Raw genomic sequence first — 19,230 nt, 5'->3', positions numbered from 1 at the left:
ACGTGTTTGTTTACTGGTGTACTGTTAAATTTGAGAATCTCCACCCTGTGAGGGTTCAGTACCTTTTTCTGAGAGTGTAGGAAGTGTGGTGCTGCCAGCAAAACTGAAAAAAAGCTGCTGATTGTTTGTACTTGTTGTTGTCTGTTAACATTGTTTTATATCTTGCTAATTCCGATCAGTGAAACCAGTTCTGGGTGTTCCAGTTTCCTGTAGTCTTTATAATCCGATTAGTCAGCACCGAAGAAAACATGATATGGACTGCTTGACCACTTCTTGTTTCTTCAGGTGGGGGTGCCTGGAGGTGCCCTAATGTTTTATGCACAATAACAATCAGTCAGTGAAAACAGTGGAAAAATGGTGTTTTGGTCCACTGAAAAACTCATAATTAATTTGGTAAATGGTCGATTTTTGTTAATCAAGGTACAAACAGTGTAAGTATACCCTCAAAAGGTGCGACAGTGGTCTTATGGTTCAGCCGCGTGCCTTAGGTTCTCATAGCCTAAAGTTCTAAAACAGAACAATAAAACATGCTGAAGTTCAGAGAGGCTGTGTGGTGTCAGTATTATCAAGTGCTGTCAAGTTGATTCCGACTCCTGGTGACCTTGTGGATGGAGTTTCTCCAGAATATCCAGTCTTCTGTTTGGGTCTTCAGGCTTCTGACAGATTGATTCATGATTCCTCTGATTGTGTCCGTCCATCAACTCCAAGCGTAATGGTCTTTTCCAGTGAACTGGTTCTTCTACGAATGTCTCCAAAATAAGAGCTTCAGTTTGGGCTTTGAGTGAGAGGTGAGGCATGATTTAGCTTAATGTTCTCTCAAAAGTCTTTGCCAACACTACACCTCAAAGGCATCAGTATTTTTCCTGTGTTGCTTGTTTATTGTGCAAATTTCACATTCATAGAGAACCACAAGGAAGACCGCAGCCTGGACGGGTCTGATCTTGTTTGTAGGGACAAATCATTGCATTTGAAGATCTTCTTAGCTCCTTCATCCTTGTTCTCCTGAGTGCTGATCTGTGTTGTATTCTTGATGGATCCTCTGTTCTTAATAATTGATCTGAGTCTGCTAAAGCTGTCCACCATCTCTACATCTTCTCCATCTGTGGTAAAGTGAAAGTCTTTCCTGTCGTCATAACCTCGGTCTTCTTCATGTTGAGCTGAAGCCTCATCTTTTCACTTTGTTCTTTAAAGTTCCTCATAAGGGCTTTCAGGTCTTCCAGATTTTGTACGTCTTCTGCATGTCGAAGGTTATTGACGATTCTACCACCAATCCTGAATCCCCGATCATCTTCCTCCAGTCCTGTCCTCTCAGTATACGTTCTGCATGCAGGGTAAACAGTAATGGTGAGAGTGGACAGCCTTGTCTAAAGCTGTGTCCTAATTCAGGGGCTGCATCCTTCGAAGTAGACGACGTCCTTTGAAGGCTGTGTAGACCTGAGAAGGCTGAACTAAAATGAGACGGTCTGCTCTACGGCAGGTTTCCTGTTTGCGTCACAGCATCGCTCTTCCTGCCTTTACTGCTGCCGATCTTTAAAGATGGAGCCACAAACTTTATTTTTCATTTATTAGAGCTGGAGATGTTTCTCTCTGTCGACTCTTTGCTCCCTAAAACAAAAAGAAAAATTAGTCTAACATTAGTCTAAGTTTAGCTTCAGTCCTCATTGGCTATTTTAGCATTTATATCGTTCGCTATTCGACTCAGTTTAAACCCAATACTTACATTTAAAGTGTCTCCTCAGCCGCCGTTCACTCCTTTGCTGATGCTGCCATGTTCTCGGCTCCTTGCCGGGACGCAGTGAACCTCGGGATATGTTGGCTGGCATTTCTCGGCCACATATGAAGGAGCCTTTGAAATGAGACAGTCTAGTCGTGCCGCTGTGACACAATCAGCCTTCAAATGCAGCCTCTGAATTGGGACACGGCTTAAGTCATTTGGAGCCAGTCTGTCCATTTTCTGTCCTGACTTGCTGGTCAGTGCAGAGGTCTTTCATTAGACCGATGAGATGCTCTGGTGTTGCCATCTTCCTGAGGATATTCCGTGATTTTACATGGTCGATACATTGCAGTACCTTTGAGCATCTCCACCCCCTGTGAGAGTTCAGTACCTTTTTCTGAGGGTGTAGGAAGTGTGGTGCTGCAGGCAAAACTAAAAAAAGCTGCTGATAGTTTATTCTTGTTGTTGCCTGTTATTGTTGTTTATATCTTGTTGATTCCGATCACTGAAACCGATTCAGGGTATTCCAGCTTCCGGTCTTCGTTTTGGTCCAGTAGGTCAGCACAGAAAAAACATGATATGGACTGCTTGTTTTTTCAGGTGGGGGTGCCTGGAGGTGCCCTGATGTTTTATGCACAGTAACTATCCGCAAACTGTCTCATTGAAAACAATGGAAAATGGTGCTTTGGTCCACAGAAAAACTCAAGTAATCGCACAGCAAGCAGTGGACTTGATTTCTGCCCGTGCAGTGTTTATAAATAGTGTTTATAATAAAGTCCTTTGGGTTCTCTTTGTCTGTCCAGTACTGTTTTTACAGTTGTTTCATTACTGAACTCAGGAACCGTTCTCAGTTAGTCCACCGTTTCCCACAGCACCCCCTAGTGGATAGCCATATAATCTATAATCAGGTAATCTATTGACTATTATTCTAGTGATGAACCAATAACCAGCTGATGTAACCTTGCCAATTTTTTTCATCTTAACCTCCCTGAAAGTCCACCAGCAAACTAACCTCACCTAAACCTGCTATCGCTCCGTCTGAGCGACAGTTTAGGGACAGCAGTGAACTCGTTAGCGTTAGCATTATTTCTGCTTCCGAGCTTTTTGGCCTGTGGTGTAGCTGTGCAGTTTCGGCTCATGTTTACACTCGTCCATGGCCGGCCGGTGGTGAGAAGATTGCAGATAATGTCCAGAAAGAGATAGCGGTGTGTTTTCAGACAGGCCGTATGATCCTCATGCTGATGGTGGTGCTGATTTGGTGCTTGGTGCTAATTATACAGCACTTCATAAAAGACTTCAGTGGAGCTGCTGCAGTTTATCAGCCGAGCGCTCAGGGTTCTGTTTGAAAAGCTGCTGATTTATAACAGAGGGGTTATTATCAGAGACTGAGCGGCTCAGAGCCTGAACACTGAGCCTCTGTCTAATAACGGACGCAGTGATGGAACTTTTACTTTACATTTCTAAACATAGCTGCTTCTTTACCGTTCAGAACAGCTCCTTCCAGTGTTGGGGGTAAAGTCATGTGTTTGCTGTTTCCTGTAATGAAGGGGAGAAACAGTACAGTTTAGATTAGTGTACTATTAATAAGAATTATGTTACTGGTGTAAATACAGTGCATTTGATACAGGCTTTCTCTATGTAGATGAACTGTTTCTACTGACGAGTTTCTGGGTTTTCAGCCAGTCTTGACAGTTTGGGTTTTAAAGAGGACGTCAGAAGGAAAGTAATGAGTAGTGAAATAATCGGTACAGTAATCTCATTACAGTTGGAGATGCTTAAGTATTTTAAAGTAACTGCTCCAGCACTGGCTCCTGCTGTGTGAGCGTGAGTCCCTCCCTGAGCTCAGTAGCGTGTCGTCCCTCTTTTGGTCCAGCTTTCATTCTGCGTTTACTGCTTCAGTGCACGTACGCAATCTCTCTGATGATCACTGGTTCCTCCACTGCCTGTTAGTGTTAGTGTCTGAACGGCGATGATGATGATGATGATGATGATGATGATGATGATGATGATCTATCCCCCATCTCCACACACATCTCCTACAGAGTCTCACACACACTCTTTAGCACACATCCTGCAGAGCCCTGTGAGTGAGATCCCTTCTTAATGATGGCCACCACTTAGTAAGCTCTAGGAACTTGAGCCTTTGACTTCACTATCTCATTCCCAAGACTTACTAACTTGTGGCCCTGACTTGATTATCTCATTCCCACACCTTACTAAACCATACCTTTCTTACTTGTGGCCACAACTCAAAAATTACAACTTAATTATATTATTCCCACGACTTACAAACTTATGGCCATGACTTAAGTATCTCATTCCCATGCCTCACCAAGCCATACCTTACTGCTTTCTCCACAGAACTTCACAATCACAACTTAATTATCTCATTCCCATGCCTTACTAACTTGTGGCCACGATTTCTCTATTACAATTGAATTATCTTATTCCCATGTCTTACTTACTTGTGGCCTCAACTTAACCATCACAATTATTTTGATTCTGTGCTTTAATAGCTTGTGACCATGACTTAACTATCCTTTTCCCATGCCTTATTAAGTCATGGCCACAACTAAACTACCACAGCTTAATTATTTTGCTCCCTTGTTATTCTAAGTCATGGCCACAACTTAACTACCACAGCTTAATTATCTTGTTCCAATGCCTTACCAAGTCATGGCCACAACATCTGGAGACGTACCTTCCTGCAGAGTTTAGTTCCAACCTGTATCCAGTAAGCTGCCCCACCCCCTTACGTAACTCTAAGACGTCTGATCCAGCCAATCAGGGACTTGGGAGGAGGTTGATTAGCTGGAGATTGTGGGTGGAGCTAAGCTCTGCAGGTAGAGTTGGAGACCCCTGCCTTAATAACTTGTGTCCACAACTTAAATATCTCGTTCTCACGCCTTACTAAGCCTGTCAACCTACAGCAGTTTAGCCCCACTCACGCTAAAGTTATAAGGAGTCTTGACTGCTTTTTGAACAAAGGGCAGCCAATCAGAACAGAGCCCATTTACATATAGCACTCTATAGGCACAGTAACAGAAACGGCCTGATTAATTGTAAGGGATAAGGAGAGGCAGGAAAATGATGTAGAAATGAATTAGGGCTGTTTTTCTTGTGTAAAACCACACAGATATTATAAGTGAAACTTAGTTAGGAAAAATACAAGCAGATTATAGATTTTAAGGTAAAATCTTCACAAAATCATCAGAAAAATGAAATGTACACATCTGCTTGGCCAGATTAGAGCATAGACTAACACTCAGGACTGAATCCACAGCAGGAAGTACAGACTGAGGAGGAGGAGGAGATTCAACAGACCATCTACCATGGTGATGATGATGAGGCTGGTGATGAAGAAAGGGATCGTGAGGAACACGGAGAACAACGCAGTGATGAAGATGATGAATGTAAGGTTGTTGATGAAGAACAAGTTTTTGTCATAGAGGAGCTGCAGTACAGTGATGATGATCATGAAATCCTTGAGGGACAACGAGAAGATTCAGGTGATGAAGGAAGAGATAGTCTTGAAGTTGAAACCATCTCTAGACACTTGCGTTACATTTCCTTCGCTGCTGGTGATGATGATGATGGTGATGTAATATGGGGTGAAAGAGGGAACACAAAGGCCTGTGAAGATCACAGAGATGATTCTGGTGAAGATCACAGGGAAGATCCGAGAGATCCCAGAGAAGATCTGAGAGATCACAGAGATGATTCCAGTGAAGGTCCCAGAAAAGATTCCAGTGAAGGTCACAGGGAAGATCCGAGAGATCCCAGAGAAGATCTGAGAGATCTCAGAGAAGATTCCGGTGAAGGTCACAGTGAAGGTTCTGGTGAAGGTCACAGAGAAGATTCTGGTAAAGGTCACGAAGAAGATTCTGGAAGAGATAACAGAGATGATTCTGGTAAAGGTCACGGAGAAGATTCTGGAAGAGATCACAGAGAAGATGCTGGTGAAGCTGCAGTGCTCTGTCCACCCCAGGATGATGATGGTGATGACGGCGATGAGTATGTCGGAGGTGTAGCCGAAGCTCAGGCCCTGTTGGCTCAGCTGCAGTATGAGCTCGCCCTGCAGGCTGAGGAACATGCTGAAGTTCTGGAGGAGCTCAGGTCTTCTCACGCTCTCCAGCTGGAGCGCCACAGGGACCAGCTGACCCAGCTGACCACCCAAATACACACCCTGTCCACACAACTGGAGCAGGTACACCTGTCCTTATAGCTAGAGTAGGTAGACCTGCAGAAATGCATTGTAGCTCCACCTCCAACGTCTAGATCTACTACCAGAGAGTAAGAGTAAGAATGCTGTTCCAGGATCATTCTTATTCTTCAGATATACATATGATCATCAGGCGTGGTCATATGAGTGGGTGTTTCTGTGTGTACTTGTGTGTATTTTAGTCTGATCTGGGGTCAGCAGAGTCCGGTTCTTCAGATCGAAGAACTGAAAAAACATTACGTGTATCATCACCGTCATATCAAAACCTCTTAACCCTTCTTGCCTGAGAACTCCAGCCACTCATTTACTTTATAAATAAGTGGACCAAAAGAAATTGAATTCATGAAAGAAATCAAGTTCTGTTAACCTGTCAAGTTTGAGAATGTTTTTTGTCGTCTCCTGAGGTTTTGGTACACTGATGAGATGATATTTGGGCCACTCCAGTTGGGTCAGAGAATTTAGCCAAACCGGAACGAGGGCTGAGTTCTGAAACAGCTTCCAAAAAAGACAAACAACCTGGAAACATCTCGGCTCTTCTGGATTGTGGTGTTTGTGCGTGTGAGGTTCTTGAATTAACTGCACTTTGTTGTCATGAGCGATGAGAAAGCAAGTAATTAGAGGTTAATCTAAACTGACAGCACTGCCCGGAGGTGCTCATCTGCACAAGGTGAGGTACTCTCACGTCATTGAGAGGTGTTCAGGTAAACAAGTCTCCAGGTAGACAGGTCAGCTAGTAGACTGATGTATGAGTAGACAGGTAAAGAAATGTGTAGGTAAAGTATTTTGTTGTAGACAGGTTTGTGCAGGTAGACAGATGTGAAGGTCTGTACTTAAGCAAGTGTACAAGTCTGCAAGGTCTACAGGTAAACAAGTGTACAGGTTTCAGGTCTACGGGTAAACAGGTGTGTAGGTTTTGAGGTCTACAGGTAAACAGGTGTGTAGGTTTTTCAGGTTTACAGTAAACAGGTGTGTAGGTTTTTAGGCTTTCAGTTTTGCAGGTATACCTGTGTGCAGGTCTTTGTACTGATCTGTAGACTGCAGTGTGGTGAATGTCTGGCGCCTCCTGCTGGTGTGATTATTCAGTATGAGCTCTCTCTGAGTGCTGGATCTGAGCACTAACCTCATATTTCTGCAAGTAAACAGAGGTAAAGCTGAATTACTCCGTGACCTGCTGTCTACAGGTAACCAGGTGAACAGGTGTGATCACTCTGATCACACTGTGGTGAAGGTGCTCAGATCCGGTGCAGTGTTCCTCACACTGCTCTCTGCACTGCTGCACTGCTGCATGTTCCTCTGAGCGTAATGCCTGTGTTTGTCCAGCAGGGGGCAGAGCAGACGGACAGAGAGGAAGAGAAGGAGAGAGGAGGAGAGGAGATACGGCGTCCCAGCATGCAAAGCAGCGGCACACAGACAGAGGCGGTAAGGCTGAGTGAGAGATCTGCTGCAGTGACTGTACTGTGTTATCTGTGGTAGAGTTCTATACTGTACCCTCTCTCTCTCTCTCTCTCTCTCTCTCTCTCTCTCTTCTCTCTTCTCTCTCTCTCTCTCTCTCTCTCGCTCTCTCTCTCTCTCTCTCTCTCTCTCTGCACTTTACTGCATTGTTGTTCTCCCTTGTCTCCAGGAGGTGGAGTCTGTCTCCACAGTATCCAATCATCTCAGGTGCACCTGTTGCTATGGCAGCGCTGCTATCATACCGCTGTGTGCCTGAATTTGCCTGTGTGTTTTCTCTCTCTATCTCTCTCTCGCTCGTCCCGTCTCTCTCGCTCGTCCCGTCTCTCTCTCTGAGTTGCGAGTGCTGCCGTGCTGAGCCGGACATTGTTAGAGAGTTTGTTGTTGTTTGCTTGTTGACGTAATGACGGGTTTTCTCTCTGTGTTTTCGCTCCTACCCGTCCATCACCTGCAGAGGAGCGGAGAGGAGGATGAGGAGGGAGAGAGGCTGAGGAAGAAGGAGAATGTGATGTCACAACTTTCGTCACAGGACACTGAGTCTTCATCTGATTTCATCACAACTGAAAGGTGAGAAAAGTTCACACTTCTCAGAGCAACTTTATTTTATAATAGTTATAATAATAATTTATAAAGTACTGCTGCAGTTGTTACCAGCAACTGTATTTAATGATTATAACGCATATTAACACTACTGAGATTATAATAATTAATAATAATAATAATTAATAATAATAATTTATGAATAGCTTGATTTATTCAGTAAACTGTTTTAACTGCTTTAGGGAGGTGAAAAAGGATTTGACCATCATAACCAGTCAGTTACTGCTGACCATCGTCACTCATAGTGTGTGTCTCTCTCTCTCTCTCTCTCTCTCTCTCTCTCTGTCTGTCTCTTTCTAGGAATCTCCTGCGGAAGGCTAATGAGAAGCTGCGTCAGGTTCTGGTGGATGTGTTGAAAACCACAGCAGCGACGGAGGAGACGATTGGTCGACATGTGGAGACACTGCTGGAGGCATCCAGTAGGGGGCAACAGCCTGCACACAGAGGTCCGTAAACAAGCTCAAAACGCTAGAACAAGAGATATCGGTACATTAATAAACTCAATACTTTAGAATAGGAGATCAGTGTATGCATGACCTCAGTACACTCTGACAAGTGATATCAGTCCATGAACAACCTCAGTAAACACTAGAGCAGGAGATATCAGTGTATAAATGACCTCAGTACACTCTGACAAGTGATATCAGTCCATGAACAACCTTAGTAAACACTAGAGCAGGAGATATCAGTCTATAAATGACCTCAGTACACTCTGACAAGTGATATCAGTCCATGAACAACCTTAGTAAACACTAGAACAGGAGATATCAGTCTATAAATGACCTCAGTACACTCTGACAAGTGATATCAGTCCATGAACAACCTTAGTAAACACTAGAACAGGAGATATCAGTCTATAAATGACCTCAGTGCACTCTGATAAGTGATATCAGTCCATGAACAACCTTAGTAAACACTAGAGCAGGAGATATTAGTGTATGCATGACCTCAGTACACTCTGATACGTGATATCAGTCCAGGAACAACCTCAGTAAACACTAGAACAGGAGATATCAGTGTATGCATGACCTCAGTACACTCTGATAAGTGATATCAGTCCATGAACAACCTCAGTAAACACTAGAGCAGGAGATATCAGTCTATAAATGACCTCAGTACACTCTGATAAGTGATATCAGTCCATGAACAACCTCAGTAAACACTAGAGCAGGAGATATCAGTCTATAAATGACCTCAGTACACTCTGACAAGTGATATCAGTCCATGAACAACCTTAGTAAACACTAGAACAGGAGATATCAGTCTATAAATGACCTCAGTACACTCTGATAAGTGATATCAGTCCATAAACAACCTTAGTAAACACTAGAGCAGGAGATATTAGTGTATGCATGACCTCAGTACACTCTGATAAGTGATATCAGTCCATGAACAACCTCAATAAACACTAGAGCAGGAGATATCAGTGTATGCATGACCTCAGTACACTCTGATAAGTGATATCAGTCCATGAACAACCTCAGTAAACACTAGAGCAGGAGATATCAGTGTATAAATGACTTCAGTACACTCTGATAAGTGATATCAGTCCATGAACAATCTCAGTAAACACTAGAGCAGGAGATATCAGTCTATAAATGACTTCAGTACACTCTGATATGCGATAGTAGTCCATAACCAATTTCAGTAATCATTGAAATAAGAGATATCAGTCCAAAAACAAATTCAGTGAACACTAGAATAGGAGATATTAGTCCATAAATGATTTCAGTTAAAACTATAATAGGAGATATTAGTCCTTAAACTAGATATTAGTCCATAAACAAGATACTAGATATTATTTAAACAGTAGAATGGAGATATCAGTGTATAAATGACACACTCTGATAAATTATATCAGTCCATTAACAACCCCAATAAACATTAGAAGAGAAGATATATGTCCATAAATGACCCCAGTGAACATTAGAATAGGAGATGTTAGTCCAGAAATGACCCCAGTAAACACTAGAATAGGAAATATTAATCCATAAATGATTTCTGTAAAAACTATAATAGGAGATATTAGTCCTTAAACTAGATATTAGTCCATGAACAAGATATTAGATATTATTTAAACAGTAGAATAGAGGTATCAGTGTATAAATAACACACTCCGATAAATTATATCAGTCCGTAAACAACCCCAATAAACAATAGAATAGGAGATATTAGTCCCTAAACGACCCCAATGAACAATACAATAAGAGATATTAGTCCATAAACAACCCCAGTAAATACTACAATAGGAGATATTCGTCCATAAACAATCCCAATAGACACTACAATAGGAGATATTAGTCCATAAACTACCCCAATGAACACTACAGTGAGAGATATTAATCCATAAACAACCCCAGTAAATACTACAATAGAAGATATTAGCCCATAAACAACCTCAGTAGACACTACAATAGGAGATATTAGTCCATAAATTACCTCAATACACACCAGAATAGGAGATATTGATATTAATCCATAAACAACTCCAATAAACACTGGAATTGGCGATAGAAGTCCATAAACAACCACAATATAAACCAGAATGGGAGACGTTAGTCTATAAACAACCACAATATAAACCAGAATGGGAGACGTTAGTCTATAAACAACCACAATATAAACCAGAATGGGAGATATTAGTCCTTAAACAACTCCAATGAACACTGGAATTGGCTATGTTAGTCCATAAACAACTGCAATAAACACCAGAATGGGAGATATAGTCCATAAACGACCTCAATACATGCTCCTATACAGTAGAATAGGAGATATTAGTTCACAAACAATCTGAATACATGTTCCTATACACTAGAGTCTGAGATATTAGAGTCTGAGATAGTTAGAGTCTGAGATATTAGAGTCTGAGATATTAGAGTCTGAGATGTTAGTCCTTTACCAATCTCATTAAACACTCTTATACGCCAGAATAAGAGATGTTAGCCCATAAACACTTAATAAGTCTCAATAAACGCCTGTTTGTGTTAGAATCGGAGGTGTTATATCATAAATGACCTCTCCTATGCACACATTCCTCCAGAGTGTCAGAAGTGTGTCATAGCCTCAGCTAGTCCTTCCTGCCTCGCTGCATTGCTGAGCACCATGGGTGCCACACGCAGTGTTTAGCCTCAAACTTGATTCTCCAATTTCAGAACGCGCTTTGCTGGGCTCCGACCGGCGCGTCCTCAGAGCCGTGTACCTGTAATCACATCACTGAGACGAGAGGGGGCACATTTCCTATTTCAGGAGGCTGAAAGTGAGGGGAAGTGGACAATAGCAGCTGCTGTGGAGTTTTATTGACACTGATAGGAATGTTAATGGTCCAGATGAAGACGCCCTCAGAATAAAGGCTTTGTAATATGGCATGACAGATCAGCCTGCCAGAACCAGACCGTCGGCTCATCCTGTCCGACTGGTTTTCTAATGCTGACCTGTTTTACCACCGCATTACCATCATTAGCACCGTCTCCTGCGACTCAGGTGACTGTCAGGTGCTGAAAGTACATAAAGGTGCACTGAGGATCTTCACAGGCGCAGTTAACCAAGCGAAATCATTTAGTGAAAGTCTGGAGTTCTGAAGAAATCATTTTACCAGACTCGCGTTTCTCAGCCGGGACGTCTTATACTAGTGCTCTTATTTTAGAACCCCCACCTCCAGTTTCCCCTGACTGGCCACTTTAATAGAAACACTTTCTCTGTACTTCCACTAACTGGCCACTTTATTAGAAACACCTACCCTGTGCTTCTACACACTGGCCACTTTATTAGAAACACCCACCTTGTGCTTCCACTAACTGGCCACTTTATTAGAAACACCTCCCCTGTGCTTCCACACACTGGCCACTTTATTAGAAGCACCCACCTTGTGCTTCCACACACTGGCCACTTTATTAGAAACACCCACCTTGTGCTTCCACTAACTGGCCACTTTATTAGAAACACCCACCTTGTGCTTCCACTCCCTGACCACTTTATTAGAAACACCCACCTTGTGCTTCCACTCCCTGACCACTTTATTAGAAACACCCACCTTGTGCTTCCACTAACTGGCCACTTTATTAGAAACACCCACCTTGTGCTTCCACTCCCTGACCACTTTATCAGAAACACCCACCTTGTGCTTCCACTAACTGGTCACTTTATTAGAAACACCCACCTTGTGCTTCCACACACTGGCCACTTTATTAGAAACACCCACCTTGTGCTTCCACTCACTGGCCACTTTATCAGAAACACCCACCTTGTGCTTCCACTAACTGGTCACTTTATTAGAAACACCCACCTTGTGCTTCCACTAACTGGTCACTTTATTAGAAACACCCACCTTGTGCTTCCACTAACTGGTCACTTTATTAGAAACACCCACCTTTTGCTTCCACTAACTGGTCACTTTATTAGAAACACCCACCTTGTGCTTCCACTAACTGGTCACTTTATCAGAAACACCCACCTTGTGCTTCCACACACTGGCCACTTTATTAGAAACACCCACCTTGTGCTTCCACTAACTGGTCACTTTATTAGAAACACCCACCTTGTGCTTCCACTAACTGGTCACTTTATTAGAAACACCCACCTTGTGCTTCCACTAACTGGTCACTTTATTAGAAACACCCACCTTGTGCTTCCACTCACTGGCCACTTTATCAGAAACACCCACCTTGTGCTTCCCCCTCACTGGCCACTTTATCAGAAACACCCACCTTGTGCTTCCACTCCCTGACCACTTTATTAGAAACACCCACCTTGTGCTTCCACTCCCTGACCACTTTATTAGAAACACCCACCTTGTGCTTCCACTCCCTGACCACTTTATTAGAAACACCCACCTTGTGCTTCCACACACTGGCCACTTTATTAGAAACACCCACCTTGTGCTTCCACACACTGGCCACTTTATTAGAAACACCCACCATGTGCTTCCACTCCCTGACCACTTTATTAGAAACACCCACACTGTGCTTCCACACACTGGCCACTTTATTAGAAACACCCACCATGTGCTTCCACTCCCTGACCACTTTATTAGAAACACCCACCTTGTGCTCCACCCTGGCCCTTTATTAAAACACCACCCTGTGCTTCACTCTGGTCACTTTATTAGAAACACCCACCCTGTGCTTCCACTCTGGCACTTTATTAGAAACACCCACCCTGTGCTTCACTCACTGGCATTTATTAGAAACACCCACCCTGTGCTCCCACTGGTCACTTTATAGAAACACCCACCTGTGCTTCCACAACTGCATTTATAGAAACACCCACCCTGTGCTTCCACTAACTGGTCACTTTATTAGAAACACCCACCCTGTGCTTCCACTAACTGGTCACTTTATTAGAAACACCCACCTGTGCTTCCACTAACTGGCCGGCTTTTTAACTTTATTATTGTTTTTCTGTCGTGTAACAGAGGTTTGTAGATGAACACCTGAGTGAGAGGCTAAGCAGAAAGTTTAGCTTTAGCTGTTATAGCGTTGCTAGCGGATGTCTGTGTTTGTGTTTCTGGGTGTCTTGACTGTAGTGCTGTATTGTGAGGCTACATGTAGCTCTGTGTGTTTTTGCTGTAATGTGTGTGTGACGTTATCAGTAGATGTACGACAGTAACTTCAGCAGTGCTACATTAGATCAGCAGTGTAGGCTGTAACTTATCTAGCTAGCAGTGCTAAACTGTCTGATGCTGGTGGACTGTCTGACTAGCTCGTAAGTGTCCAATCATCTGTTATATTTCTTTCTGTGGTTTTGTTTCTCAGACGTGTCCTCCGAGAGTTTCCACGGCAGCGAGACGGTAGCGGACGACGCCAGTGTGTTCTCTGCGGAGACGGAGACCGATGAAGGTCTGGAGATGTCTCAGATGTTGCTGGGGGCGGGGCTTCAGCTGGAGAGGGTGGATCTTCAGTCAGATGGGGCGGAGCTTCAGCTGGAGAGGGAGGAGTATCTGAGCAGCATCAGCTCTAGACTGCAGAGCGCTGTGGAGAAGCTTCTGTTCACCATCACGGAGACAACCAGCCAGGTACGGCAACCAGCTTCTACTGTTTACTTTAAAAAGCTCTATAATGTTCATATGATCCACACAGTCACTCTGACAGACTGTAATACACTACAGGAAGTGTAGGGGGCGATATGGCTTCTACTGTTTCATTTAGAAAGCCTCTATAATGTTCATATGATCCACACAGTCACTCTGACAGACTGTAATACACTACAGGAAGTGTAGGGGGCGATACGGCTTCTACTGTTTCATTTAAAAAGCCTCTATAATGTTCATATGATCCACACAGTCACTCTGACAGACTGTAATACACTACAGGAAGTGTAGGGGGCGACATGGCTTCAACTGTTTCATTTAAAAAGCCTCTATAATGTTCATATGATCCACACAGTCACTCTGACAGACTGTAATACACTACAGGAAGTGTAGGGGGCGATATGTTTCATTCTTTGATGCTCTGTAATGTTCATTTGATCCTCGTTCTCTTGTTTTAGTGAATGTTGAGTTCTGTCTCTGCTGTTGGTCGTGTTTACTCTGCTGGCCGTGTTGTTCTTGTGGTTTTGGTCTCTTCGGTTTTGGAAGTTGTGGGAGGTTCTGTGGTCTCCCGGTGGGTGGAGTCATTCCATCTGCTGGCTTGTAAATCCGGAGAATTTGCATTAAAGCCTGTTTCCGTGCTCGGTGTTCCTCTGGTTGTTCATAAAGGGGATTTGTGTGTGTTTGTTCCTGTATTTAGCTTTAATGAGGACCAGATGTCCTCATGATGGGGAAAACATGAATGTGTTGTTGGAGTCAGGATGTTCAGCTGATCTTCACCAGAAAAACATCCTTAGCTTTCTGTTTGTCCTACAAACTGTCAGTAATGGGCAGTAATGAGGTCAGACTAACACACGAGAGAGAGAGAAACATAATAGATCAATAAAAATAAATAATTATATGGTTAAATTGTACAAAATGTTCAATAGAAACCTTTACAAAGATCAATAGGTAGATAAAAAGTTAATTATTCATAAAATATGTAATTCATTTCAAGGATGGAACTCAGGTGTTCCATAGATGAAAAACTAAAATGACAAATCAAACAAATAAATATCAAATATGTAAAAAATACATTTTAACTGTATATAATACAGAAATAAAATAAAAATAAACATATTTGAATATTAAATGTAAAATATAAAGTAATAAAGTTAATATAATTAAATATAAAATATGTAATACCTGTTTTTAAATGTATAATAGAGGAACAAAAGAAGAAAATAAAATAAATATTTTAAAATATTAAAGTATGCAATAGATATATTTTCAAGCTATGTATAAAAAATAAAATTATATAGTTGATATGATTACATCTAAAACATGCAGTAGATACATTTTTAAGTGTTTAATAGAAAAATAAAATAGTAAAGAACATTTTATTAAATCCAAAATATTTAGCTGTAAATTTAATGTTTTAAAAGTTTTTTTTGGTAAAATAATAGAAAAAGTGGATGTAATGTTTTGTCTGACTGTGTTAAGTATATTGTCTGTTTGTAAATAATATAGATTTAATAAAAATGGAAAGTAAACAAATAACCGAGATAACCAGTGAAGCACTGAACAGATGAGAGAGTGGGAGGTGTTTGTGAGATCAGGTGGAGGTTCGTACTGTGGTATTATTGAGTGTGTTTTGGTGTGAATCCAGTCTGACCGGCCGCACTCACGCAGGTGTGTGTGTGCCTGCCTCTTTGCCTGAGGCTATTAAGCTCCGCCCCCCGGTGATGTGTGTCCTGAACACGCCCACTGAGCAGGAAGTGAAGCTGAAACACACTCATTCAGAGACGGGTCGAAAGAGAGAGAGAGTGTGACAGTGTGTGTGTGTGTGTTTCACTCTCAGCTGCTTCACTGACTGTGTGAGTGTGTGTGTGTGTGTGTGTGTGTGAGTGTGTGTGTGTGTGTGTGTGTGTGTGTGTGTGTGTGAGTGTGTGTGAAGGTTAATGAGCGCTGCGTTCTCCCAGCAGGCCGTTTCCACGGAAGCATGCAACTGTTAATGAGTTTTCAGAGAGAGAGAGAGAGCGAGAGAGAGAGAGAGAGAGAAGGGGCGAGAGAGCTGTAGTTACTGAGTGCTGAAGCTGAAACTCTCCTGAACTGGATCCGTGTCCGTGAGTGGAATTGTACGGGACTCTTCTCCGGGTGTGGAATGCTGTGTGGGTTTCAGTGCTGATCTCCTGCGGCGGTGTCTGCGTCGACCTGGAGCTCCACGCAAGTCCGTTCATGTGCGTGTGTGTGTGTGTGTGTGTGTGTGTGTGTGTGTGTGTGTGTGTAGTGAGCTCTGTAGTGTGTATTAGAGCTGGGCAGTTTGGCAGTATTGATTACGGTGATAATCACGCTGTAATATATCCCAGAATGCTTTTCTAAGCACATTAAAGGCATCATCAGCTCTTAAAGTACTTCCCAACTGCATGTCTGATCACAGGGAGAGTGCATTGAGTCCAGCTTAATTAGATTTAGCGTAAATGTTTAATACAGATTAGTGGAGTCATAGTTTTTGACTGTGTTGAAGTTTAAACTCATCAGCTGTCAGACAATAGAAATACTGCGCCGTATCGTGGGTCGTAAAAAGTTGTTGAAGTATCGTGGTGTTAGATTTTTGCCATGTTGCCCAGCTCCAGAGTGTATATACATATGTGTATATGTGTATGTGTGTATATATCACTGCTGTCGGAGGGAAAAAACAGGAGAAGGAAAAACATACTTTACTTTCAATGTAAGTCAATGGAACCAGAATTTTCTCCAAGTCATTTTGGGCCGTTTCTTTTAGTCCATTCATAATCAAATTCACACACAAGGTAAAGAGCAACAGGCATTTCCAAATTATGTCAAAAACTGGAAAACGACAAAAAAAGTGTAGATATAAGGTTTTGTTCCGACAGCAGCGATATGAGTATATGCACACATACTCGTGTGTGTGTATATATATATATATATATATAAATACACAGTACTGTGCTTTTAGACAGTTCAAGTTAATTTTTTTAATTAAAGTTAGGAAAGAAATAAAAACGAAGACCAAAACAAACTACATTTTTCATAGAACACCATTAAAAACAGGAACAAATTCTCTTTCAGCTGTTTCTGGGCAGCTGATATGTATTTGTATGTTTATAGGACTGGACAAAACTTTTAGAAAAGTAGGACTGGAAGGCTCCGTATCTGCACAGTGAATGTTCACAGTGGAAATAAGTATTCAGACATGTTTTTGTTATTTAATAAACTTATCGTGAAAAATGATGGTGGGGAGTGTTTAGACATGGTATTTAAATTTATTCATGAGTGAATAATAAAAATTCTACATATTAAAGCTGCAGTGTTCTCAGGCACATTGCACCTGCTGCCATTGTAAAAGACACTTGAAAGATTTCAAGCAACAAGAAGTATAGTTACATATGCAATACCTAATGCTATCTAATCCAGTGATCTTCAGTTATCATCTAATACCTACTGTATCTAGTCCAGTGGTCTTCAATTATCATCTAATACCTACTGTATCAAATCCAGTGGTCTTCAATTATCATCTAATACCTACTGTATCAAATCCAGTGGTCTTCAGTTATCATCTAATACCTACTGTATCAAATCCAGTGGTCTTCAGTTATCATCTAATACCTACTGTATTAAATCCAGTGGTCTTCAGTTATCATCTGTTGCCTAGTGTATCTAATCCAGTGATCTTCAGTTATAATCTAAAACTAAGTGTATCAAATCCAGTGGTCTTCAGTTATCATCTAATACATAGTGTATCTAATCCAGTGATCTTCACTTATGAGCTAATACATATATTGTATCTAATCCAGTGGGCTTCAGTTATGATCTAATACCTACTGTATCTAATCCAGTGGTCCTCAGTTATCATCTAATACGTACAGTATCTAGTCCAGTGGTGTTCAGTTATCGTCTAATACCTAGTGTATCTAATCCAGTGGGCTTCAGTTATCAACTAATACCTAATGTATTTAATCCAGTTGTTTTCGTTTATCATCTAATACCTAGTGTATCTAATCCAGTGGGCTTCAGTTATCATCTAATACCTAGTGTGTCTAATCCAGTGGTCTTCAGTTCTCATCTAATACCTACTGTACCTAATCCAGTGGTCTTCAGTTATCATCCAATACCTACTGTATCTAATCCAGTGGTCTTCAGTTATCGTCTAATACCTACTATATCTAATCCAGTGGTCTTCACTTAACATCTAATACCTACTGTATCTAATCCAGTGGTCTTCACTTAACATCTAATACCTACTGTATCTAATCCAGTGGTCTTCAGTTATCATCTAATACCTACTGTATCTAATGCAGTGGTCTTCAGTTATCATCTATTGCCTAGTGTATCTAATCCAGTGGTCCTCAGTTAACATCTAATACCTACTGTATCTAATCCAGTGGTCTTCAGTTATCATCTAATACCTACTGTATCTAATCCAGTGGTCTTCAGTTATCATCTAATACCTACTGTATCTAATCCAGTGGGCTTCAGTTATTCCACTAACTAGTGTATCTAATCCAGTGGTCTTCAGTTATCATCTAATACCTTGTGTATCTTATTCAGTGGTCTTTAAATGGCCCCCATTTTTACTCCAGCCTAACTAACAATGCAAAAGAATGGAGCAAAACAGTTGGCTTTGGTGTCGAAAAGCACTGTACTGTGTATGGATGTGTGTGTGTGTGTGTGTGTTTGTGTGTGTGTTTGTGTGTGTGTGTGTGTGTTTGTGTGTGTGTTTGTGTGTGTGTGTGTGTGTGTGTGTGTTTGTGTGTGTGTTTGTGTGTGTGTGTGTTTGTGTATGGATGTGTGTGTGTGTGTGTGTGTGTGTGTGTGTGTGTTTGTGTGTGTGTGTCTGTGTGTGTTTGTGTGTGTGTGTGTGTGTGTTTGTGTGTGTGTGTGTTTGTGTGTGTGTGTCTGTGTGTGTGTGTGTGTGTGTGTGTGTGTGTGTTTGTGTGTGTGTGTGTGTGTGTGTTTGTGTGTGTGTGTCTGTGTGTGTGTGTGTGTGTCTGTGTGTGTCTGTGTGTGTCTGTGTGTGTTTGTGTGTGTGTGTGTGTGTGTGTGTGTGTCTGTGTGTGTGTGTGTCTGTGTGTGTGTGTGTGTGTGTGTGTGTGTGTGTGTGTGTGTGTGTGTACACTTAAAGGGGCAGTCCGGCTAAAACAAAAAATGTAACCATCACTTCATCCGTTATGTCTTTAGAGTCAGATTTTTCAGTTTAAAACATGCGTGATGATGATGCAC

The 19,230-nt window shown here is 41.9% G+C and overlaps 1 protein-coding gene across 7 annotated transcripts in view; it reads left to right on the top strand.

Annotated features, from left to right (window-relative positions):
• Nucleotides 1-19,230, top strand: part of akap9 (A kinase (PRKA) anchor protein 9) — a 150,334-nt gene that overhangs the window by 67,125 nt on the left and 63,979 nt on the right. For 6 of the 7 annotated variants that reach the window (XM_036577852.1, XM_036577851.1, XM_036577853.1 and 3 more), the window contains 4 exons: nt 7,257-7,355; nt 7,840-7,952; nt 8,286-8,431; nt 13,736-13,995. In XM_036577852.1, coding sequence (XP_036433745.1) covers nt 7,257-7,355; nt 7,840-7,952; nt 8,286-8,431; nt 13,736-13,995 — 618 coding nt within the window. The remainder of the gene's footprint in view (nt 1-7,256; nt 7,356-7,839; nt 7,953-8,285; nt 8,432-13,735; nt 13,996-19,230) is intronic. The other variant, XM_036577850.1, reaches the window with a different exon arrangement.

The sequence above is a fragment of the Colossoma macropomum genome, unplaced genomic scaffold, assembly GCF_904425465.1.
Source record: "Colossoma macropomum unplaced genomic scaffold, Colossoma_macropomum, whole genome shotgun sequence".
Taxonomy (NCBI): domain Eukaryota; kingdom Metazoa; phylum Chordata; class Actinopteri; order Characiformes; family Serrasalmidae; genus Colossoma; species Colossoma macropomum.
The sequence above is the reverse complement of the archived record's forward strand: the minus strand, read 5'-3'. Positions and strand labels throughout refer to the sequence as shown.